This window comes from Vombatus ursinus, unplaced genomic scaffold (assembly GCF_900497805.2).
Source record: "Vombatus ursinus unplaced genomic scaffold, bare-nosed wombat genome assembly UNPS02014798.1, whole genome shotgun sequence".
Taxonomy (NCBI): Eukaryota; Metazoa; Chordata; class Mammalia; order Diprotodontia; family Vombatidae; genus Vombatus; species Vombatus ursinus.
Genome location: NW_020954576.1, coordinates 83,662,103 through 83,688,827, shown reverse-complemented (window position 1 = coordinate 83,688,827; position 26,725 = coordinate 83,662,103). Strand labels below are relative to the sequence as shown.

At 38.0% G+C, this 26,725-nt stretch overlaps 1 protein-coding gene and 1 pseudogene across 1 annotated transcript in view; one reads left to right on the top strand and one right to left on the bottom strand.

Annotated features, from left to right (window-relative positions):
* The window catches only part of LOC114050248 (TATA box-binding protein-associated factor RNA polymerase I subunit A-like), a 38,898-nt gene extending 13,395 nt beyond the window's left edge, over positions 1-25,503 (bottom strand). Inside the window, exons 1-8 of the mRNA XM_027871894.1 lie at positions 25,387-25,503; positions 22,736-22,858; positions 13,908-14,077; positions 11,539-11,652; positions 9,451-9,649; positions 5,416-5,546; positions 3,596-3,754; positions 669-735 (exon numbers count right to left, since the gene is read on the bottom strand). Of these exons, the coding sequence (XP_027727695.1) occupies positions 669-735; positions 3,596-3,754; positions 5,416-5,546; positions 9,451-9,649; positions 11,539-11,652; positions 13,908-14,077; positions 22,736-22,856 (961 nt within the window). The 5' untranslated portion in view covers positions 22,857-22,858; positions 25,387-25,503. The remainder of the gene's footprint in view (positions 1-668; positions 736-3,595; positions 3,755-5,415; positions 5,547-9,450; positions 9,650-11,538; positions 11,653-13,907; positions 14,078-22,735; positions 22,859-25,386) is intronic.
* LOC114049789 lies at positions 15,656-21,807 on the top strand (annotated as a pseudogene).
* Positions 25,504-26,725: the final 1,222 nt, after the last annotated feature.

The following is a 26,725-nucleotide window of genomic DNA, read 5'->3' as shown; positions in this document are numbered from 1 at the left end:
TGTGTGTGTGTGTGTGTGTGTGTGTGTGTGTGTGTGTGTGTGTGTGTTTAACTGAACTGGTTAGTTTGCTTCTAATACGGCTGTGGTTTTGATACCTGTAAATACTCATTACTGAAAAATAACTCCAAGCAAAATTCTTACTAATGATAATACTGAAAGGAGAGCATAATACTTCCAGGATAAAAGAAAATATGGATAATTACATATGGGTAGTTATGAAATCTCAAGCGTAGTGTTCCAACCTCCTCCTCTCTAAAACTTTTTTCCTGAGTTGTCCAGAATTTCATTTCCTTTCTCTACTCATTCTGAAATGGTCAAGAGGCAAGTACAATAGAAGAAGGGACAAAGCTCCTCAATAATGCAATACAGGTAACAGATGATGGGCTTTCTCCCTACTCAATGGATGTCTTGAGGTTTGCAGAGGCCCCGGAAGCAGTTGTGCTTAGAAATGACTTAATTAATTTATCTCCTTTCATTCACTGCATCTTTTCAATCACCAAAATGGAGCCCAGCAGTGATTATAATAGATATGTTATATAAACTGAAAAATACCTATGCAGCCATTTCCTTCACTAGCCTTTTCTGACCCTGGCAAAAAAACCTGGCTGGCCTGCAGTTTGTTTACACAAAAGGAAGAAGAGGTTCTGTTCACTGAAATTTTGACTTACTTGACTTCCTAAGTAACATGTGAAATTCTAGCATAATCTTATGAGAAGGCACAATCTGGTGCAAAATCTGAAAAATAGAATGGCGTTTATTGCATATTAGTAGGTTATTTCTAAGATTTTATCTCATTTCAAAGAAGTATCTTCCCCCTTTTCTTCAAAAAACACTTTTTCTCTGAAAAATAAACAATTTAAAGATGTTTTACTTCCATCCTATTTTGGCTACTCCAAAACATATCCTCTACAATGTTGCAAAACTCTGCAGATAATACTGCAGATAATAAAATCATCCAGTTGGCATCCAAAATTAGATTGATATTTTCTCATTTCTTTTTTAATCAATACTAATGAAAACAATTGACAGGATTTTTCAAGGCACAAAATTAAATTAGGTTAATTTGTAACAGTTATTGATTATAAGAAGTTATGCAATGTTCACTTGGAATGAAAGTTCCCAGAAGAGAGAAGGTAAGGGCTTGCTTTGGGGGAAGTTTTTGCACGGGAACAAAGGGTCCTGCCAGGTCACTTAGTCCCTCAAGCATTTAATAAACAATTTGCTGAGAAATACAAGGTATTGTGAAAGAATTAGGAGATCCTTTAACATAAGCAGCTTGGCGTGGTGGGGAAAAATCCCAAACACAAATAGGAGGTCAAGGGCACAGTGCCAAGCACAAAGTAAGGGCTTAATAAGAGGCAGCTGGGTGGTGCTACAGGTGGAGGCTGGACCCGGAGTCAGAAAGGCCTGAATTCTGTGTGGCTCACTTTTCTCATCTGTAAAACAGGGAGAATAATAGCACTTATTTCCTAGGGTTATTTTTCAGGATAGAATGAAGTATTATTTGTAAAGCACTTTGAAAAACTTAAATCATTACATAAATGCTATTACTATATTATTAATAAATGATCGTTCATTTGTTCATTCATTCATTCATTCTGACACAGATCCACATCTTTACTAGCCCTTCGGCAAATCACTTACAGAAACTGAATTCAGAAAGGTCATTTTTTAAATGGAGATAAAAATTTCTGCATATTTACTTCATGAGATTGTTATGAGAATTAAATAATGTACATAAAAGTACTTTGAAAACTGTAAAGCACCATGCCAATATAGGTAATATTCAAATGTATCTAAACCACATAATGGTAGTATACACTACATATGAAAAAATTAGAATTTCAAGTGAAAATATCATTTTTCTCATTTCAACATACTACAAGAAATGCTCATTTCAGTTTTTTTCCTTGCTAAGTTGTCTTGGACCCACATTTTCAAGGAACTTCACAGATCACAACACAGTCAATTTTGTGTTTGTCTTTTGAAAAATCTGTTAAAGGAAGCATGCCAAATACCATAAAGGGAATTTTTTTTTTAAGAACCACATTACAATTTGAGCAGTTGCTAAGGAAGTCAGTCACATTAGTCTCATGGATTTGGGACAATAATAAACTAAATAATAATTAAAAAACAAATTGAATAAATAAATAATATAGAAATCAAATGAGATTCTAATTCTTTAAAAAATGTAATTTGCTAAGAGATCATTCGTACCCTATAAAAAGTTGATTTTTGGTGCCACCAGGTGGCTACAAGAACCAACGCTCAGGATACAGAAAGTACTAGGCATGGCAAGAAAGGAAGACTAGAAAGGGGAGTGTATATGAAGACATCAATTGAATAAAAGTGAACTAAAAATTCTGTTAGAAAAAAAAAACAAAAACAAGCGAGTCTTTCTATTACTAGAAATCCCTGGGACCCCTTCTCAATCCAGACTCCACGACATTATTTCTTATCTTTTGAAAGCACCAGAGATAGGCTTTCCACAGTCATTCTCTGTTGGTTTCAAATAGGATCTCTCTCCTCCCCAGCCAACGACAGAACACAATATGGTCTTAGTTTTTCCTCTAACCTCCTGTCCCTGAAGCAAAGTCCCTATTTCTACAGAGGTTTTCTAAAGACAGCAAAGGACAAAAGGGTTCAATATCATGTTGTCCCTGACAACAGACAATTGTCTGTTTTTATTTATTAGACCCTATAACATGGGAGTCGGATGAAGCCTTTGGGATCCCATCTCAGAATAACGTTTTTAAATGTATAAAATATATAGCATTACAAAGGAAACCAATTATATTGAAATACAATTACCAAAATCTTTTTTAAAAAATAAGCTCATGGACTCCGGAATAAACCCAGCCCTATGGGGAAGACAAAGGTGTCTATAACTGACAATGGTGGGTCATTGAGTATAGACACAGACTCAATGAGTTCCTTAGACATTCTATCACAAGAGCAAGCACAGGACCTTTGTGGGAGAGGTCTTGGAAATGGAACGGAGGAGATGGGAAAGGACCTAAGACTCCTGTCTACAAACTATTGCTAAAGCTCTGGTACAGTGGAGAAAACAATTGATAAGAGCCCCAAGAGAAGATCCTTCTCTTTGCAATCACCAGTTTAGGCAACTACATATGTTCCTTGGACTAGAATGGGAAGGTCCACTGAGATACAGGCAAAAGGAAATTAAAAGAGAAATTTTAAGCAGAGAAAACGGGAAAGAAAGGAAAATGTTTGTAACCACTGTCCACACAAATTTCCTTGGTTGTCATTCATATACAAATTGAGCCTATGTAAGTAAGGGACCTTTAGTAATGACTACCATATCAGCTATCATCAGAGATTTCTCTCCCCATACTCAGGTTCCTACTCTCAATCAGAGGAGTCAGAGTTATAGGTGCTTACTGGGAGGGAGGTGTGAAAGAAAAAGTATTTATCTTTCATTTGTATTTTAAGTCTTTACATTAAGAATGTCATATTTTGAGGGAAATGTGAAGACAAGTTTTTATTAATATCTTTTGGTAAAAGCAAAAGAAAATTTCTACTTAAAAATTTTTATCAATATTCAAGATCTAGTTGAAATTTTAAAATGTTATACCTTAAGCACACTAATCAATTTATCTTCTGGTGCCTTTTCCTTCTTCAGAAATTTGTATAAGTAGATGTGAGCATTTGGATTTGATGGAAAGTTGTTATCATAGGCATAGTCAGTGAGCACCTGCCGGGCTCCATCTTGATCTCCATAGAATTCTAGCATCTATAAGAAAATGGAAGTCACCAACACACTAAATCAGAAACATTAAGGACATATCTGTAACAGTAAAGTTAACTAAATTTCTAAAGACCTCATTATTGACTCAGTAAAAGACCACAGCATACTATTTGGTTCATTTGGGCATGTTACACACAGAAACAGAATATAGTACAGACCGCGAGAAATGTTGCAAGTTTTGCTTTCAATAGACTTTTACTCTGCAAAAGTTTCTTTTGTGGTAGAAGAAATGCTATATTAAAGCCTTAACCACTCACACAACTTCCATTCATTCCATGGACTGTGGTGGGAAGGACTATAGACAATAGGTTGAAGCATAAGGCTACTCCCAAAGGGCCCCAAAATTTCAGTGGGAAACCTTGCTGGGGGGGGGAAGAAAATAAGGATTTTTATAGCACCTACTATGTGCTAGGCACTGTGCTAAGCAATTTTTACAAATATTATCTCATTTTATCCTCACAACAGCCCTGGAGGTTAGGAGCTATTATTATTATTATCCCCATCTGAAATTGAGGAAACTAAGGTAAAAAGGGGTTATGTGACCTGCCCAGGGTTACATAACTAGTAAGTGTCTGAGGCTGGATATGAACTGATTGTAAGCCCCACGCTGTATTGCCAGCAGCTTCCTTAAGGAGTGAAAGAGCTTCAAAGCAATACATTCACGTTCAAAAACTAAAAAGAGAGAACTGCAGGAATCTTTCCTCTTTTTCAGGGGCCCAGCTTTCCACCCAGGTTACTGGCTCACTGTTCACTATGTTCGGTGTAGGTGACTGCTCCACAGCTTTACAAATGCCATTATTACCACAACAGAATCAGTGACATTTAAGTCTGGCATTCAATGCGTAACCTGCCCAGTTTATCACCATCTGCAGGCCTCACTCCCAGGTACCTCAAGAATACAACCCTCTTGCACTTGAAAGACTCCATGGTGCCATAACCCTTCATCAACAACTAAGTGGTGAAAGGTCAGCCTCGATCTGTTGAAAATTAACCACAACTGCCTCATGGTATTGACACAATAACTCTCTTATGCGCTGTAATTCATCCTTCTACTGTGATCCTGATTTCAGATTTTTTTTTTTTACGGATGCTACACTCTCCAAGGTATTAAAAATCTGCTTTCTTTCAGGTTCTCTTAACAGTAATGAAGAATTGGGATGTGTCCTAATACAGTGGAAAGCATGCCAGCTTTGGAATCCAAGGACCTGGGTTTCAAATCCTAGCTCAACTACTTAGTATCTATGTAACCATAGGCAAGTTACTTAACTGGGACTCAGTTTCCTCATCTGTAAAATGATGAGTTTAGTCTATTATTATTTCTAGGTTTCATTCCAGCTCTAAATCTAAGCTCCTATGAATCAGTATCTACAATGTAACTATTATTTGAGTCTTGATAACCAAGACAAAAAAAGAATCCTACCCATTCTAAATATTTAGTTATAAATAAATTATCAAATAGTGAAAGTAGATGCATAATATTCATAGCATATTAGTAAAATAACTAAATTGTACAGATTCAAGGACTCAGTGCTATAGCAATTAATTATTTTTTGTATAATCTTCCTTCTGGGCTATCAGAGACCAAGGAAAGAATATACTTACAACAGGAAAGGAAGAACCAGTTAAATTCTGAGCAATCTGCTTACCTCTACATAACTCTTTACAAATGGGTCCCATACTCCAGGGATTTTAATGATCTCGTGAAGATTTACTGATGCCTGTCGGAAATAGCTGTGCATATCCTGGGTTGCTGCACTGGTGGCAAAACCGTCCATATCTGCCCAAAGATTGAACTTTCAAAGTTATTTAGTCACTCAGAAGCAAGAACTATCTGGGACATATCACCATCCCATAAACCAAAAAAAGGGAAACAAGGGTCTCCTAGTACCAGAAACCAATTTAGCTAGTGCCAGTGTTGACTTGCCAACGGAAGGTGGAAAAAAATCCAGCTGACTAAGAAGTGATATGAAAAATGCAAAAGAGATATAGCTGTCCTTTGACTAGGATAGAGTCAACAATCGAATAACAAATTTAACCACCATTTGTCAATTCCTATGCCGGCGGCGAAGGATGACAAAGAGGTAAGACACTAAGCTAAAGGAGTTTTCAATCCAGCAGGGGAGATATGAAAATATGTAATTAAAATACAAAACAGACTACAGTGAGGGACTAAGCACAAAAGGCTAGTCCAGGTTTGAGGAAGGGGGAGAACTAGAGGAGGCTCAGAGAAGAAATGATACTTGAACTAGGTCTTGAAAAACAAGATTTCAGTAGGCAGATATGGGAAGCATGGGCAAGCAGGAGAAAGGAGAAGATAGGGTGGAGATTCCAGGCGTGGGGGGTAGTATGAACAAGTAGGGCCATACACGGTGAGTAGCTTAGGCTTTGCCGAAGCACAGAACGTACTGTAGAAAATACGATGAGCCACGACTACAAAGATAAGCTGGCATCGTCTAATGAAGGGCTTTAAATGCTAGACTAAGAAGTTTGGATTTTAGCAGGCAATAAGGAACACTTGGAAAGTTATAAGGAGTGACAAGACCAGAGGTGTGCAGAAAGAAGTTTAATCTGTGAGCAGCATGAAGATGAGTGGCATGGTGCAGTAACTGGGATTCCATGCAGCCAGATACCCCAGAGTCTGGCTGAATCAAGGCCACAGAAGCCAGGAACAATTACCAGATGATACTTACATGGTCAACTATTCTATTTTTTTGCTAATTATACAAAACTTTCTGACCACCCTTTCTAAGACAGTCATTTGAAGCTAAATAAAATATGAAAAGCTATATACACATTTTGCTAACTTTTGACTTCTCTTTGCTAAAGAACAGAGCTATCAGCTGTCAGAGAAAGGCTAGCAGAATCTATGGTAGGCAAGGGGTTAGTGTTGAGTACCAAATTCTCCAGCTGTCAAATATTTACTTGATCTTTTATACAGAAAAGGGTAAAAAGAAAGGGAAATATTGACTTGAAATTTGAGCCTAATCATTTACACATCACTGAGTGTTTCCTGGGCATCAAATGCTTTGTGGGCAGAACATTTTACTAGAGTCCCTGTTTTTGAAAAATTTATATAGACTAACTGGGGAACTGAATATGCACATATGCAACATCCTAACAAAGCAAGGCAACAGCCCAACGCCTAATTCATTTAATATTAACTGCATGTGGAGAGGACATGAAGTAAGGGAATCAGTGTGGGGGTTATGTGATCAATGAGGGAAGGCTATCTGAATGTAAGCCTCTAAATTCAAACATTTATTAAGGGACTACTCTGCTAAATACTGAGGGAGATAAAACATTTAGAAAGGATATAAGCCCTACCCTTATGGAGCTAAGTCTTTTAGGGAGACATGACACAAACACAAATAATTAGGGCAGTAAAAACAATTACTCACATTTACATAGTACTTCAAAAATTACAAAATACTTTTCTAATACCCTGTGAAGTAGATAGAGAAAATATCATCCTTGTTTTATAGATGATTTAACTGAGGATTAGCAAAGTGACTCCCCCAAACTTACATGGTTAGTAAAATAGATTTGGGAAACTAAAGGCCATTTACAACAGGTCATCCTGTGGATCTCTGAAAACAGAATTTCAATAGCGTGGTGGGGACAGAAGGTAGACTAAAAGTCATGGAGAACAGAGTTAGTGGTGAGGAAATAAAAGCCTCTTACATCAATGACTTTTCTCAAGAAGTTTAATCATGAAGGAAAGAGATGGGATAACAGATGGATATGGTGGAAAACTTTTTTTTATAGAACTAACAAAACCCAATCAAATTGGAAGCATTCACAGTGATCCTAAGATTGAAGATGCATAAAAGAGGATAAAGTTAGTAAGAGACAGGACCCAAAGTAAGGGGCACAGGCAGAGACAATAAATAGCCTGAGTGAGAAGCAGAGAGAGACTTTTCCTCTGAAGCAAAAAATTAACCACAAAGATTTAATAAGCAACTACTATGTGCAAAGCACTGTGTTAGATCCTGGAGTTACAAAGACAAAATGGAACGGTCTCTGCTGTAAGAAAGGAAGGAAGGAGATGTGAAGAGGGGAAAATTTTAATTTTCAAAAGATGTGGGGGTTTTAGTGGAATACAAGCTTAATGAGTTAATAGTGTGACATAGCTTCCAGGAACAGGGAGGTGACAATCCTGAGGTACTATGCTTTCATCGGATCACAGGTGAAGTGCTGTGTTCAGTTTAGGTGCCATCATTCAGGAAAAACATTAATAAGCTGAAAAGTATCTAGGAGGTAAACAGGATAGTGAAAGTTCTTGAGGATAAACAAAATGATCACTTGAAAAAACTGGGGAGTATTTGGCCTGAAGAAGAGTTGGAAGGGTTTGAGGCTAGGGGAAACATGTTCTCTTCCAAGTATATGAAGGTCTGTCATGTGGAAGAGAGATCAGATATATCTCTTTGGTCTCAGAGGGCAGAACTAAGAGAAATGAGTAGAAGATGCAAAGAGACAAATTTAGGTTTGATATAAGGAAAAACTTCCTAAAAGTAAGAGCTATCTGAAAGTGCAACAGGACACCTCAAGAAATACCAAATCTCTATTCAATGGTGGAAAGGGTCTTCAAGCAAAGGATAAACATTTATTTATCAAATATATTGTATAGGGGATTCTTTTCCAGGTGTAAGTTGTGCTAGATGGCCACTGAAATGCCTTCCAACTATGAAATTTTGGGATTTTGAGTCAGGAGTTGAAGGAGTTCCTGTCAGATGGCTACGATCTGCCCAGTAAGAAGTTAAGCCATTTGCTCTGTGTGTAAGAGGTATGCTTGGGAGTTAGAGAACAAAAGAAAAAAGTTGAAAGGAAAAAAGAGATAGGAAATCAATATGAATTGAATGGAAGGACTTCCAAATAGCAATGAGGACTCAGCTGTGATTATGCACCATAAATTTACAGTAAGTGAAATCAACTGGATTTCATGACTTTCTTTAATGACACTTAGCAACCTAGAACCAGTAGACAAATCAGATGGTGGGAACTATTCAGTGGCTGAAGATTAGCAGATCAGGAATAGCAGGAGGCTTTGAAGAAAATGATTGTCATGAGGACTGACTGATAGGCAACAGTGGATTCAAAACTAAAATCAAAATAATTTCAAAGAATATAAACTTAGAAGTTTAAGGGCATGACAGTCAGTAATAGGGGAGTTGGGAAGTTGAGATATGTTTCACATGCCAGCAGTTGTAAGAAAATGGGTACATTCACACTTAAAATTAAAATAGAAATGTTGGTTCAAGAGCATGGCTATTGATTCACATGATCCACAGGAGAATCGGTTGGGTTTGAATCTACCTGGTACTATTATTTACATGGATTAGTCTTACAAAATGAGTAAAACGGACTCCATTACAAATGTGCACAAAAGACAATCCACATCCACAAGTCACTACTAAGTAAATGACAAACCAACTACTAATTGCAGTTGAATTTTTTAAATAGCAATGACCAAAAAATAACTGACCATTTTATGGATGCCCATGAAGCTTCCTGTCTAGAAGGGTTTTGAGACACTAAAAACTGTACCAAAGGAAATTAAATTTCCTTTGCTGGAGGTTTTCCTTCTCGGGAATAAACAAATGAAGTCTAGAGATGAACAATATAATTTCACAACATTCCTTCCACTCCTAGATATCATAAGGTAAAGCCTGAAATTCACTCACCAAATTTGGACAGTTCAGTCCTCTTTTTAGACCATGTATAATAATCCAAAAGTCCTCTGTAGGCCTGGATAAGTTTAATTATTTTTTCTTGGGAAGCAGACATTTCACCGTATCTCCAGCTCTCTGCCTGGTTTAGGTTCCTGTAAGCCTCCTCAACCATTCCCTTATGCAGAAGGTATAATGCATGTTGTAGGGAGATCTGCAACAGATAAAAACAACCTGGGTCAGGGAGTTCCGAATAGGAGAGGCAGGAGAAGAACAGTGGCCTCAGAGTCAGGAATACATGGATACAAGTCCTCCATCTGACACATACTGACTGTACGACCCCAGCAAGTCATCTAATTTTTCAGTTCCTCTGAGGTAACACTCAATTCCAGAATTTGCTTTGATGCAGGAATCTCTTCCCTGGGAATTCCCTACATCAAGGAAATCACAAGACTGGACCAAAATGAGACAGAGAACTATAGGAATATATAAAAGAGATTGAGACATGAGGTCCCTGATGTCAAGAAACTTAAATCTAGTCAGAAGACAAGATTGATGTTCATGAATCAACGAAAGAACAATACGAGATATATAAATTCACTACTTCAAGGATCTAGAATCTTTTTTGATATACGCATGCCCCTTCAGTGACATAGACGGTAACCCTTTGTAATTTAGTAAATGATCTTTTAGTGCTGCTGGGGCAGAAAAATTAATCACCCTGCAGTCATCCTGGTGATGAACCTCTCCAAAAATAGCTAGGCTGGTACATAGCTACACAAGGAGCTAGCTACTAAGCCCATACTTGAAGCTTTCTAGCCTGGCAGACACTGTCAGAGGTTGCATTCTGCTGTTTCAGGCTTCACAAACCCAGGTTGTCTCCACACTGGAGTGAGGAGCCAGAGGAAGTCTTCACTGAAGGAAGGTACCAAGAGTAAGTGCTAAAGACAGAGCTCAGTGTAAAGGCAAAACCTCTGATGTATGACGAACATTTGAGGAGATAAAGAGGAGAAGAGAAAGCATTCCAGGAAGGAGGAAGAGCATACATAACTCAATCATGATGAAGTACACTCCAAAGAAATAAAAGAAAGCAGGAAAGGACTCAAGTATAGAAAAAAATTCACAGCATCACTTTTTATTGTAGCAAAAAACTAGAAATGAAGGGGTGCCCAACAGTCGGGGAATGGCTCAATAAATTATGGTATATGAATGGGATAGAATATTATTAATATTATTGAGAGCAACAAAAGGAACAGACTCCGAGAAACTTGGGAAGACATGAATGAGCTGATACAGAGTGAAATGAACAGAACTAAGACAATAATTTAAATAATGACTACGATGTAAAGAAAACAAACTCTTAAAGACTTAGGAAGTCTGATCAATGCAGGGAACCACAATGACCAGAGAACTCAGATGATAAGACGTGCTTCCCAGATCTGGACAGAGAGGTGATAGACTAGAGGTACAGAATGAAACATACATTTTCAGATATAGCCAATGTGTAAATTTCTTTTGCTTGATTATGCTTGTTACAAAAGGGCTCAAATGATATGCAAACATTTTAGAATTTAGTTCATTATCACATAACTACAACTATAGAACACACTCTCTTTGAGATACTTCTCTGAAAAACTGGAAGAAATTCAAACAAAGGAGACTTAGTATTTTCCTTTTGAAAACACTCAAGGGCTAGAAAAAGCCAGAGAATATGAAAGTATAGTGTAGAGAACTAAAGAAACAATGAGGTGGGTAGATGTTATGTAGCCAATCTTCATGAAACACTCCCTTATTCATTTAGGGGTATTATTGTCCTTTCCTATCCCCTCTCATCAATTTTTCATCATCACTGGGATATCAATTCCCCACTGCCCAATTATCAGCATGGTGCAGTGGGTAGAGTACTGTACTTGAAAGTTAGAAAGACCTGGGTTCAAATCCTGTTTATCACACTTACTAGCTGTGGGACCTTGGCCAAGTCATTTAACCTCTGCTCTGTGAGCCTCAGTTTCCTCATCTGTAAAATGAGGGGGTATACTAGATGACTTCTAAGCTCCCTTCTAGCTCTAAACCTATGATCCTACAAAGCAGGCCCTTCCTTACCTTTAAATAATTTTGGACACCAATATTTTTCATCCGGTCAGCAAAGGCATTGAAGGTTTCAACGTTGCTCTTAGGATGATGATATAAAATTGCACTGCCCAGTTTCCAAATGTTCTGTCAAGTTAAAAGAATAAGAAAAAAAATAAGAATCAAAAGGTTAAATTCCTTCCAGTTTTTATTTCTACCTGAAAAAAACTATTATTAAACCCCACTATTTACTTAATAAAAACTTCACAAAGCACTAAACTATCAAAAAGCTGGGATTAGTAATTTCATCTAAAGTAGATGGGGCATGTGGAAAATAAAAAGTAAACTATATTTTAATTTGGGAAGTTATCAGCACAAGGTATAAGACAAAAAAAAATCTCTTCACTTAGTTAAACCTGATTTTATACTATTTATTCCCTTGCCGCCAACATTTAGGAATAAGAGTTCTCCCTTCTGGTGGGCTTTCTTCTTTTGCTTTTTTTTTTCCCTTTTCTTTCTCTGATTTAATATAACTATATAATGTTCACTTCAAGGAAGATTTAATTGAAATTTTTATTTAAATCACCAATTGGGAAACAACATAGACTTGAGATCTACTCTGAGCTCCTTCCCAGGGCATGAATCTTCCCTATAACATTTCTGACAAGTGGTTGTCTCACCTCTGTTTGCTCACTGGGAACTCAGCACATTATGACAGACCATTTTATTTTTTGAGAGTTCTAATTAGGAAGATTTTTTCTTACATTAAGCTAAAATTTGCTTAAATTTAAAATCCATCTTACTATAAATTTAAATTCATTATCATCTGTTTTGCCTCTGCACCCTAAGGACCGGGACTTTTCCATCCAACTCACAGCTGAAACCTCCTTTATGTGCTGTTTTCTCCCCATTAGAATGTTAGCTCCATGAGAACATGGATTGTCCTGATTTTCAATTTGTATTCCCTGCACTTCTCAAAGTGCTCTGAAAATAGTAAACACTTAATAAATGTTTATTATTTCCTCTCTCTCTCAAAAAATCCAATCTAATTCAATCCAACAAGCATTTTAAAAACACCTATTGTCTACAAGGAACTATCCTGGTGCCGGGGACGCAAAGACGAAATGAAAAACAATCCCCGTCCTCAAGGAGCTCACATTCTAATGCAGGGATAGAATATGTAAATGGATAAGTGTATACATGATAGATAGTATGAGGAAAGAGGGAGCACTGACACCTCTTGGGATAAGGAAAGGTTTCCCAAAAGAAATGGCACATTAGCTGAACCTTAAAGGAAGGTAGGATTCTAAGAGGCAGAGGTGAGGAGAAGGTGCCTCCCAGCCATAGATGACAGCTTGGCGCACAGACAGGAAATAGAATGTCTTACCCAGGGGACACTTGGACACTGGTTTGGATGAAACATAAAGTGCAATAATGTGCAATGATAAACCTAGAAAAGCAAGCTGCAGCCAAATCATAGGGGCTTTAAATGTCACATGGAAGAGTTTTTGTTTTTTGTTCTAGATGAAATAGGGAGCCAGTTAAGTTTCCAGAGATGGGGAATGATTTCACAGTCACACTTGTACTTTAGGAAGATAATTTTGGCAGTTATTTGGAGAATGGACTGGAGAAAAAGAGGTTGGAAGCCAATGAGGAGAATGTTGCAATGAGCCAGGTAAGAGGAGATGAGGGTCTGAATCAAGGCTGGGGCTACCTGGGTAGAGAAAAAGATTTGAGAGATGCTGTGGAAGCAGAATCGCCAGGATGCGACAACTGACTGGATCAAGGCAGAGGCAGAAGAAAGAGTCGAGAACCATCCCACCACGTCTGCCATGCGTCTTTTTACTCGACATAGTCTAAATGTCCATTCTTCATAATTCATAAACTAACATTTATTTCACTAGAAAAAGGTAGAACCACAGAATCAAAGAATTTCAGAACTAAACCTTGGAGGTTTTCTAGCCCAAATACTCTTTTTGAGAGAAAGAAATTGCAGCTTGGTGAGGTGAAGTGATTTGATCAAAGTGACACAGATTCATTTTGCAAGTAAACAAATAACTGATTATTTTATTAACTACAGCCAAAGGAAGCAGAAACCTAGAAAATCAAATGAAGAGTAGTCATGATTATCTGAAAATTTTAAAATTGTGCATTCAAACTACCTTATCACTTTTTAAACTCCATTTCATTAGAAACACAGAAAACATGGAGGGAAATAGATCTTCCCCTCACCCATGCACACAACCTTCAGCTGAGGCTGCTTCTACTTAAAATACTCTTAAAAATGTAACAAAGACATCTTGATTAAAAAAGTCTTGAGTCCTGAGAACATGACTCATCAATGAAGGCAAGGATGAAGAACTCTTCAGGCTCTCTCCCATTCCCATCATTAGTTCACTTGCCTGCAGGGCCACCTGCCGTTTCTGGCTGTTAAAGTCCTCCAGGGCCTGGAAATAATGCTGCAGGAACTCTGAGGCTCGCTGCCACTGGTGCTTCAGCAGGGCTTCTTGTATGAAATTTAAACAAATACTCGTCGTCTGAGCAAAATTTATCCCCTTATGGCCATGACTCACTGTAAAAAATAAAATTAAGCAGATAGTCACCACAGAGCACAAGGAATAACTACATTTGCCAGCATAGCTATTCCCTGCATAAGGTTGCCCAGACCAACATTATTTCATAATAACATCATTAATACTTTAAAAAAAGAACACCTCTCTTAGGTATGGAAACACTGGTATAACATAATTCAGTCAGTTACCCATCTATAACGTTGTGGTTTTGTGGCACAACCACAGAACCAAAGAAAGTTAGACCTGGAATGATCTTGTCCTACCCTCCCCCATCCCATTTTACAGATGAGGAAACTGAGCTTCACAGAAGTGAAGTGACTTGTACAAAATCACACTGTTAATCCCAGGGGTAGGCCTGGAATCAGCTCTCTTGACTTCCTGTAAGGCCCTAGTCAGGGCTTTGGGCTTTGTGCTTTGGCAGACAATAAGATACTTGCTTCAATTGCTTCAACTAACGTCATTAGGAAGGGCATGCCTGTATAGAATGTTAATTTACCTCGAGTCCTTGTCAAAGTTGGTGACTGAGGCCTGCTTTGCAGTCACAAAATCTCAGAATGGGAAAGAACCTCAGGGGTCATCTAGTTAAACCCAATCCTGAAAACATCCTCAGCAACTGGTTATCCAGCTTTCTGCCAGAAGCCCTCCAAAGAGAAGTAATTTACTATATCCTAAGGCATGGTGGGCACATTAAACTAAACCTAATAAGATGAAACTGAAGAGGCATAAACATAAAGTCTTACATTTGAGTTTTTAAAAATCTATTTCACAAGTACAGGATGGGAAGGTATAATTGGTTAGTAGTTTGTCCTAAAAACATCTGGGGATTTTAACGGACTCTAAGGTCAAAATGAATTAGCAGAATGATGTGACAGCCAGAGATTTAACTTTTAGAACTACTAATAAAATAATTACAAATCTTAATTAGAAAAATTAATTGTCCTTCTGCACTGTGCCTGGGTCAGATGACATCTGGAACATTATGCTTAATTTTGGTCACCATGGTTTTAAAAAGACATTGACAAGCTGGAGAGCATCCAGAGGGCAAACAGAATCCATACCCTATAAAAAGTGATTGAAACTGGGGGTGTTTAGCCTGGAGAAGAGAAGAGGGGGGTAAAAGGTGCCAAGAGGCAAGTCTAGGGTTATTGTCGAAAGAAGCATCCTACCAGTTGTGGAATGTGATGCCTTGGAAGGGAGGGGCTTTCACTTCATTAGATGTGTTTGGGCAGAGACTGGAAATCCCTTTCTCAAGCATGTTCTACTCTGGGGATTCCTTTTTAGGTATGGGTTGAACTAGATGAATGCTGAGGTCCCTTCCAACTCAAAAACTCTGTGATTCTGTAGCTGAATTGTTTATACTCTTTGACCCTACAATTCTTTACTATAGGCATGTGCCCCAAAGAGTTAGAGATATCAATAAAAGTCCAATATATACCGATATATTTTACAAATATATTGCAAATAGTGCTTTCTGTGATTGCAAAAAACTAGAAACAAAATAGATTCCCATTGACTGGGGAATAACTGAACAAACTGTGATAAATGAATGTAACACAGAGAATATTACTGCATCATAAATGACAAAGGTAAGGAATTCAGAGAAACATAGACTTACATGAATTGATGCATACTTTTAAAAATTGAACTAGAATAATATAAACAATGACAATAACATAAATAAAAACACTAAAAAGTGTTTGAATTAAGATTAATTGCAATAACTAATGTTGACCATAGAGAACAGATGACAAAACACATTTCCCTGTTCTCAGAAGCATATGCTGTTTGGCTGGTCTGTTTTGTTTACCTGTTTTTCACTGTTATAAGGGAGGGTTCAAAAGTAAAGATGGAGTATCAGGAAATGACCATGATGTAAAACAAGAGGTATCTAGTTAAAAACAAAGACTACTGGGGGAACCACCTTTTTCAAAAGATACATCAACACAAGATTCATCCTTGTTTTACTACTTTACCTATTGAATTTCTACAGGAAAGATTTTATCAAATGTTTTGATGAAACTAAGACATACTAAGACATGCTACAGAATTACCGACCAATTCTATCAAGAAAATAAGATTACTTCCCCAATTGGTAAATGGTCAAAGGATATGAACAGGCAGTTCCCAGATGAAGAAATTAAAGCCATCTATAGTCACATGAAAAAATGCTCTAAATCACTATTGATTAGAGAAATGCAAATCAAAATAACTCTGAGGCACCACATCACACCTATCAGATTGGCCAAGATGACAAAACAAGAAAATGATAAATGTTGGAGAAGATGTGGGAAAATTGGAATACTAATGCATTGCTGGTGGAGTTGTGAAATGATCCAACCATTTTGGAGAGCAATTTGGAACTATGCCCAAAGGGCTATAAAAATGTGCATACCCTTTGACCCAGCAATAGCACTTCTAGGGATATATCCCAAAGAGATCATACAAATGGGAAAAGGACCCATATGTACAAAAGTATTCACAGCAGCTCTTTTTGTGGTGGCAAAGAATTGGAAATTGAGAGGATGCCCATCAATTGGGGAATGGCTGAACAACTTGTGGCATATGAATGTAATGGAATACTATTGTGCTATAAGAAATGATGAACAGGCAGACTTCAGAAAAACCTGGAAAGACTTGTATGGTCTGATGCTGAGTGAAGTGAGCAGAACCAAGAGAATGTTGTACACAATAAGAGCCACGTTATGCGAAGACTAATATAGATAAACTTAACCCTTCCCAGCAATACAAGGATCTAAGACATCTCCAAAGGCCTTGTGATGGAAAATGCTATCCACATCCAAAGAAAGAACTATGGAATTTGAATGCAGATTGAAGCATACTATTTGCTATTTTTTTTTCTCTTCTGTTGAGTTTTGTTTCCTCTTTCTGGTGGTTCATCTTATTGGTTCTAATTTTTACTTACAACATCACTAATCTGAAAATATGTTTAATAAGAATGTATATATATACATATAGCCTATATCAGATTGGGCGCCATCTTGGGGAGGGTGGCAGGGAGGAAGGGGGAGAAAAATTTTAAACTCAAAAGCATATGGAAGTGATCGTTGATAAATCAAAATAAATTAATAAAAAAAATAAAATTAAAAAAAATTAAAAAATAAAATAAGATTACAACCGGCATGACCTGTTCTAAGTGAACCCATGCTATATGCTAACAATGACCATTTATTTCCTTTCTAAGTGTTGACAAATCATAAATTTATGGTTCCTCTCTAAAATGCCTCTGGGTCAGTGTGGATACATATCAGATATATCCATCAGTCTGCTGTTTGTAGAATCCATCTTTTTGCCATTGTTGAAAACTGGGACATTTGCAGATTTCCAGTCTTCTAGGACCTCTTCCATCATCCATGAATCTACAAAGATTACTGATAACACACCGCTGATCTCATTGGCATTTTCTTCAGTACCACAGAATGTTATTTGTCTGGACCAGGTAACAAGCTCATTTATTGCAGTCAGGCATCCTTATAATCTCCACAACTATCTTTGGCTCCAATTCCCTCTTAATCACATTTCTCCTACCCTTTCCAGTCTGAAGATCATTCTCCTTGAAGGAAAAGATAGAAGCAAAATAGTTGGGTCTTTCTGCCATCTCTCTCATTTTTTACCATTAACACCATCCGTCCCAAGAAGTAAGCCTATAACCTGCCTTGTTCAGCTTGCCCAACACATAACCTTGAAAGGTCTTCATTACTGCGCTTAAAACATTTTGGGAGCATCAGCTTTATCTGAACTCTGACATTCCTGGCATTATTCTAAAAAAAAAATCTGTGTCACCCTCTTGTATTTTAACTCAGTTATTTACCTTCCTTGAATCTTTCAGAGATGTCCTTTTAAATTCTGAGCTCAGCACCCTATACATTTAAATATGACTTTTTAGATGTGTCTTCCTTTTCTTACACATTAGAATCTCTAAAGATTCTGGAGATTTTATTGTCAGAATTTAATTTTGGGGTAACAATACATAGGGGACTTCTACACTCATCTAATCTAACCTCTAATCCAAAAAACAACACTACTAAGACCTGACAAGTAATCATCTGTCTCCCAATGCTTCCCATTTCCCTTAGGCCATTTTTATTTTTAGAATTATAGACAATGAGATTACATCTATTATTCTCTAGATTTTTGAAATCTACTTCCCTAACGTCTAGAGCACATATCTAACTAGGTTTGGTATTCTCTTCCTTAGCTATCATAAACCCTGAGATGCATCACTTTTTTCCTGTGTCACTTCCACATTTGCAATCTATTCCTCCTGGTTGGTCAGAATTAGGTCCAAAATATCTATTCTCTTTATTGTTTCCCCTACTTTTTCAAGAGAATAGGAAATTTAACAGATTTCCTGCTTTTAGTGGTTTTTCTAGTAGCTATTCAGAGAAGTGAAATCTCCCACCACCACTATATCTTTCTTCCTTGTAGCTTTCATTACCTATATCAGTTAAGTGTTATCTAGATTCTCCACCTGGTCAGGTGATGTGTAATGCTATAATGATGTCACTTGAGCTATATCACTGTTTCTTCTACCAGGTAGTTTTTTGGACAAATTATACCATTTAGGATGTCTAACCTTAGTGTATTTCTTTATTTCTCAGTCTTTCTCACCTCATGTAGCCAATCAGTTGCTGATTCTATATCCACAACACCTACCACATCTGACCCCTTCTCAGTAGACTCAAACAGCTACCACCTTGATTCAGGTATTCATCACCTCTTTCCTGCACTACTGAAAGAGTTTTATACTTGATTTCCCATATCAAGTCGCTATTTCGTCAATCCCACCTGCACATACCAGCCTAAATGACTGTTCTTAAGCACAGATCTCTCTCCTAAACTCCAATGGCTCCCTATTGTCTCTAGGATAGGAGTTATTTATGCTTTATGTGTTGGAACACTCTGGCAGTCTGGTGAAATTTAAGAATCCTTCCTCAAAATGTTTTTAAATGCACAAAATAAAATACATATGTTTACAAAAGAAACTATATTGAAATAGTAATCAAAATATTTTTTTAAAAAATTCACAGACCCCAGATTAGGCACCTTTGCTCTACAATAAAATATAAAATCTTTTGTTTGGCTTTTAAAGACTTACATGAAATGTTGCCAACTCTTTTCATTTGGTCAATAGGCTGAGAACTATGTGTAGAACATAAAGAATAACTTCAAGTTTAGTAGTTACTCATAAGCACTTTAGACATTTAATAATTTGTCCTTTGCTATCTTCTCTTAATAGAGTTGGCCAAATGGATGGCCTGACAATATTTCTCAAGAGAACTTTGAATTTATAAACAAAGTGAAGTCATGTGAGTCTGTGTGTAATTGGGAGGATTGACTTGAATACCAGTCACAAGACTAATTCTTTCTGAAATTAATGTATAAAAATGTGACAAATTCAGCTTTTGCTGTGGACTATTATTCTGCCTTGTGGAAAAAGCACTACTGCAATTGCTTTAATAGACTATAAGCCACAGTTAAGAGCATTTTCAATTTGCAATTATGGATACATAATTTTCAGAGCCTTCAGAGAGCAAAACCAAAGGATGGAAGTTTTTGGAAAAGTTTTCTTCCAAGAACTTCTGTGAGTATACATAATTCAACAGGTATATTTAGCGTATAACACAACAATTCTATTTCAAACATCTTAAGAATAGTAATTTCAGTTTGTGTTGCTTACATGCAAATGAGACATAACACATATAGCCATGTGCTAGAATAACAGAATGGATTATACTAAAATGTTATTTTTAATATTATTTTAGACCATTTAAAATAACTAGACAGTATAAAATACTTGAGAGTATACCTGCCAAAACAGACACAGAACTATATGTGAACATAAACATAAAACACATTTTTATATAAAGTCAGATCTAAATAATTGATGTAATATTTATTGTTCATGGGTAGGTAAAGCCAATATAATTTTTAAAAAGATAATCTTACCTAATTAATCTATTTATTCAATGCCATCTCAATTAAATTACTAGAAACTATCTTACTGAGTTAGACAAAAATAGTAACAAAGTTCATTTGGAAGAACAAAAGGTCAGGAACTACAAAGAAAGCAGGGAAAAAAACATAAAGGAAGCAAATTCAGCAGTTATCAGCCCTTAAACTATATTATAAGGTGAGAGCATTGCTGAAGTGTAAAACATCTAATTTCAATTATTTTAAATTAAAATTTTCTTGTATAAATAAAACCTACATGGCTAAGAATAGAAGGAATGCAGAAAATTGAGGAAAAAACTTTCATAGACAATCTCTCAGATAGGATGTGATTGGGTTGGAATATTACTGTGACATAGGAAATGATGAGCTGGTTGATTTAGAAAAAAATAGAAAGACGTGTATTTATGAAGAAAGATGCTATCCACCTTCAGAGAAACAGATGACAAGTGGAAAAAGCATAGTACGGTCTTACATGTATATGAACATATATCACATATACATATATGTTTATATATATGTATATTTATCCACACTTAATTGGAACCTTCTTTAGGGTGGAGAAGGGGGAGGGGGAAATAGAGTAAAAAGTGAACAGCAGAGAACAAAAGAAAACCTACAAGGAAGCAAAGAAAAGCTGGACAGCTTTGAAAACAATGTATAGTATTTATTATATAGGTTTTCTTGAAATGGAAAATTATTATTTTATATTGAATCCTCTCTTATGTTCTGCTGTGTACATGGCAATGTTTTTTTTTTCCCTTTTCTTGTTTCGTATTTAAGTTTTAAATAAATAAGAAAATTTAGGGGCACCTAGGTGGTGCAGTGGATAGAGCTCCAACCTTGGAGTCAGGAGGACCTGAGTTCAAATCTGGCCTCAGACATATGATACTCACTAGCTGTGTGACCCTAAGCAAGTCACTTAAACCCAATTGCCTTGCAAAAAAAAAGAAAAAAAGGAAATTTACCAAAAAAAGTTATTTTTTTCACCCCTTGTTCTCTAATAGGCACCATTTCCTTAAAAAAAAAATCATCTCTAAATGGATAGCACTAAATTATATACTAAAATCTAGCATGACATATAAATAAAACAAGTTAAAATATGTTGGCAAAGGTGGTCTGATTTTTAAGAAGATCCCAAAGAACCACTGAATCTTAGAGGGGAAGAGACCTCGAAAAGTCATCTGGCTGGTTGCTTTGCAGAAGCTGACATCAGTAGTCCTTGGCATTTGTTTTGTCTGCCTCACCACATCTGCTGCTCTGTTCATTCCTAGCCCAGACATCTGTGGCCATACTCAACCTCTTAGTGTTCTACAACATCACCACTAATAAAGAGCCCCTGGACAAGTTACTTTTGAGCTCTCCGCAGACAAGCTTCCAAAGACAGTAGAAAATTTATACGCTCTGAGCACAGAGAGAAGGGATTTGGTTATAAGACATTCTGCTTTCAAAGAATTATTCCTAGGTTCATGTGCCAAGGCGGCGACTTCACCTGCCATAATGACACTGGTGGCAAGTCCATCTCTGATAAGAACTTCAACATTGGTCCTGGCATCTTGTCCTGGCAAATGCTGGGCACAACACAAATGGCTCCCAGTTTTTCATCTGTACTGCTAAGACTGAATGGCTGGGTGGCAAGCACGTAGTCTTTGGCTAAGTGAAAGAATACAAGAACATCACGGAAGCCATGGAGTACTTCATTTCCTGGGATGGCAATATCAGCAAGATGATCACCACTGACTGTGGACAACTCTCATAAGTTATTTGGGTTTTTTTGCTTTTTTCTTAACCACCAAACCATTCCTCTGTAGCCGGGAAGAGCCCCCCTAAACTCCTACTGCTCTTATACCCTATAATCCTTGTGCTCTCCTCTGCTACAGTTCTCTTTGGATTCCTTCCACAAATCTGGCTAGGCAACAGAGTTAAGTTCATGATTATGAAATAAAAACTCAACCACAAAAAAGTCATTTAGTTTAATCCCCTCGTTTTATAGATGAAGAAGCCAAGAAGCAAAGAAATAAACTTATCTACTCAAGTTCACACTGACAGTATTTGGCAGAGAAAGGTCTAGAATCTAAGTGTTGCCTGACTCCCAATCCGATTCACTTTCCAGAATATATAAGCCAGAGTTAAGAATATATACTATACAGTTATCCTTTCTAGCTTACAACTTTCCCCATTGTGGTTTCGATACATCACGGATCAGCATAAAAAATTAAATGGGAATTTTGGGGGAGTTCTGCAGAACAAACAGACAAAACTCAAAGGCCAGAAGATGACACAGAGCCTATGACTAAATATTTAACCCAAATTTTATAATAAAGTACTGTAAACACCCCATAAAAGAAAAAAATCAGACTTCTTCTCTGGTATGAAGAGAGGGCCAAAAGATTTTATGCAGATTTTCCAGATCACGGGTGCCACACCCCTCGCCCCCCACCTCTCAATGTGAGATAACTGCATATAGTATATAGCATATATATTATACCCTATACTACGGAAGCATACTTCCCTAGAGCCCTAAGAGGAGATTAGGCCCACTTCAAGTGAAACAGTAAGATTTATAAAGAAATCCTCATGACATGGCAAACTCTTATTTATCTGGAATCCAAACAATCAGGAAGCTTAAATTCCTATATTTGTTTTTCATACTCTGTATATTGTTCCCATAGGTCAGCTCCACTTACCTGTGTTCTGGAGGTGCTGTGAGAGCCAAGGTAAATGTATTTCTGGACCACAGCCTATTGATGCTTCTACTTGATCATCATCTTCCACAGACCTCATCAATTCCTCACTGAAAGCATCCATAGCTACTCCAAATGAAGAAGAATATTTACAAACTCTGCACATAAATTTATAGTTCTTCTATATCATATTAAAAAAAGCATTTTTAAAAAAAACTAATAAATATAGCATGCACTTCAATGTGCCTGGAATTTCCTTTAGTTTCAAACAAAATTGAGTTGTCAGCAGTAGTGGAAATGAACCAGAAGGTAATAACATCCATATAAATCAATTCAAAACAAATTTATTAAGCAAGTATAGTATGCAAGCACCTGGGTGGCACAGCGTATACAGTGCTGGGCCTAGAGTCTGGAAGACTTCTCTTCCTGAGTTCAAATCTGGCCTCGGACACTTACTAGCCATGTGACTCTGGGCAAGTCACTTAACCCTGTTTGCCTCAGTTGGCAAAGTCTCTAAGGTTCCTTCAAGCTCCAAATCTATGATCTAATATGAGTTTTATAGGTTTAACAATGTAAATCAGTCAGGGTTTTGCTAAAGTTAACAGATGTTAACAGAGTACTGGACTTTGTGAAATTTCCTTTGATTACTAGTTGTGTGACGCTTATGCTCTCTGGGCCTCAGTTTTCTCAAAGTCTATTCAACCCCTCTCACTGTTAAATCTGTGACAAGACACTGCTGATTCTCCTGACTATTTAAACAAGCGATCAGAGTTAGGAGAAAGTGTAAAAAGACTCACCATTTTCTAATTAGTGTTTGATGTGTAGAAGAATGGTATCAATCTCAAACAGAAACAGAGGCCATTAAACTCTAAAATAATAAGGATCCCTGAAGCTGCATATTGATTTAGGAAACCACATATTAACATTATCTAGTTATGTTCTACTGTATTTTTATTTGTTTTGCTAAATATTTTCTAATTACATCTTAATCTGGCTGGGGGGTGTTTGAGACTTCTACTGTAGACAATCTACAACTAAAGATTTTGCTATATAAGAGGAGTTTGTAATTCATTGAGAATCACAGAACTAAACTAATGGGGAACAGTTCTAAACAATTTACTTGAGACAAAATAGACAAGAAATAGTCTGAGAACACCACAAAGTATTCTATAATATGATATAATGTAGGTTCATGGGATATTAGAGCTGGATGAGCCTTTAGAAATCAACTTGACTTCCTCATTTTCAAAAGCTTAATCTCTAGCACCTCAGTTTCTTTTTTTAAATGTGGTAAGTCATTTTGTCTGACAAAATGAGAAAACGCACAAAGAGCAACAGGGACTTGACCTGTCGCTTCACTGATACAGGGAACTCCTAAATGAGAAAACTCCCCCTACCCAAGGTAGGTCAGGACCACTTCTGTAACTCAGAGTTGCATATAGCACCAAGTGATTAAATGACTTGACCAGGGTCACACAGGCAGTAAGTGTCAGAGACTTGAACCAGGTCTTCTTGGCCCAAGGACAGCTCTCACTACAACTATAATTGACTCTTTAAAAGCACAGAACAAGTGGTGGCCTTGGACATCTGATACAGTGATAGAGTGATACAGTGGATAGAGCACTGGATTTAGAAGCCCGGAAAACCCGAGTTAGAATCCTGCCGCAGGGACTACTTCCAAGGTTGTTTCGAAGATTTCATGAGATAGCCTAAGTAAAGCCTTTTGCAAGCCTAATGGACCCTTAAATACTAGCTTTTAAATCCCTGCCTTGATACTTTCCCAGCTAGCTGTGTAATTTCCAGCAAAGCACATAAAAACATGCAGGACCTCAACTTCTCATGTCTCTGAGCATTTTCTCTGGCTGATTCCCAAGCCTGGACCCCTCTTCCTCCTCAGTTCTGACTACCGACCTCCCTGGCTTTCTTTAAGTCCCATCCAAAATCCCACCTTCTACTGGCAGGAAGCCTCTAGGTTCGTTATTTCCTATTTATCCTGTATATACTTTGCTTTGTATATAAACATCTGTTTGTATGTTGTCTCCTCCATTAGATTGTAAGCTCCTTGGGAGCAGGAACTGCCTTTTGCCCCTTTTTGTATCTCCAGCACTTAGCACATCCTGGGGATAATGACAGTTGCACAACCAGCCTCTCAGAGGGGTGTCATGGGAAAGGTATTTTATAAACCCCCCCGTGGATATCCATCATCATCATCATCATCATCATCACCACCACCGCAGGGCTATGCAAACCTATGGCACGGTTTTCATAAAACCACAATTACAGAGAGGTTTCGTTATTGGGATGAGACTTAATTGATGATGGCCGTGACCTCACCAGTTACCGCCCCCTCCTCAGCACAGAGTCACGAGGCTGAGGGTCCTAGGCCACCATCTCCTCCCCCTTTAACGTGGTAGCCATGGCAACCAAGCCTCGCCTCCCCGGAGGTAGGGGAAGGAAAAGGAATGGAGGAGAAAGGAAAGAGGGGAGAGGACAAGGGCTTGAGCTCCCAAGGCAACAGTGACGAGCCATTAGTAAATAATAATAATAATAACAATAATAATAAGAAGCAGGCCCAGACAGAAGGGGACGTCCGAGAAGGGGCCCAGTCACCGTCTTCAGCTCCTGAATCTATGAATTCTCATTCCAACACTTACCCCGAACTTCACTCTGGGCATGCACCACCTCCCCTTAGGACCCAGATGAATCCCCGCGGAAGCTCAGCCAGCCCGGGAGCTACAAGTGAGACCAGAAGCGAGACCCACAGGGAGCACGATCCGACTGCGCGTGCGCGCTGCCCGCGCGCTGCCCTAGAGGGCGTTTGTGTCACTTCCTCCGATCCCGCCTTTTCGCCGCCTCTCGCCTCCGCCGCTTCCGGTGTGTGGCGTCTTCGTCTTCTGTTGTGGCCGCTTGCCTTTATCTGTGGTGCTGGTCATTCCCGGAATGACCGGAATAGCTTTCCACCTCACCATGCTTTCCGATCCGGGGGATGAGGGGTTTTCCCCGTCAGAGGAGGAGGGTGGAACCCGAGTGCTGGGCAGCCGAATAACCCCTGACCTTGGAGAACTTGCTGGCCGGACTTTGCGCGCAGCTGTTGATGCCCAGAGGAAGCACGAGGCCCGAGTGTTTGAGCGATCGTGCCAGAAAAGCTGATGCCATCTCCGTCAGTCCGAGCACCCCACTTTTATTTTGACCAGAAAAAGAATAAACCGAGAGGCGAGAATCACTGTTAAGAAGTCTGAGTGTATATAGTTATGAATTTGCCCGTGTAAATATATCCGCAATGTTTGCTTTTACTTTGCCTTGAACGGTAAAAAGGAGTTCTCACCTTCCAGTGTTGGCTGGAAACTGATCGTCCCCCAGATTACAAATATGTGACCTTGAGAAGCGAGCACACTTGGGAAGGAGCCGAGCAGAGAGAAGCACTTTTTGCCTGTCTTAGGTTTCAAGCCTCCTAGGTTCAGAGGCGGGCCTGACCTGAAATAGGGTGTGCAACCCAAGGGAGACTTAGTGGTTTTTCAAATGGAGGAGAAATTAGACTATTCTACTTCGTTTCACAAAGCAGAACTAGGAATAATAGCTCAGTAACCATCTGAGAAAGGCAAATTTCACTTCAATGTGAGGAAACATTATGAATTTAGAGTGCTTATGAAATGGATGGGATGTCTCAGAAGATAAGAGTTTACCTCATTGGAGGTCTTCAAGAAGATACCCCTTATAAGGGATGTTTTAGAAATCGTAATGTATGGAAAATGCCCAGAATTTGGTAACATAAGACCTGGGTTTGAATCCTGGATCTGCTGCATACTACGTGTGTAACCTGGAGCAAGTAGTTTAATCGCAGGGCCTCATCTCTAAAATAGAGATTTGTGCTAGATGACCTCTAAGGTTCTTTTCAGCTTTAAATGTAAGATCCTAAGGGACTTTTATTCATGTGTAGGTTGGATTATATGATCTCTGAGGTCCTTTCCAACTCTGAGACTGATGGAAAGTTTC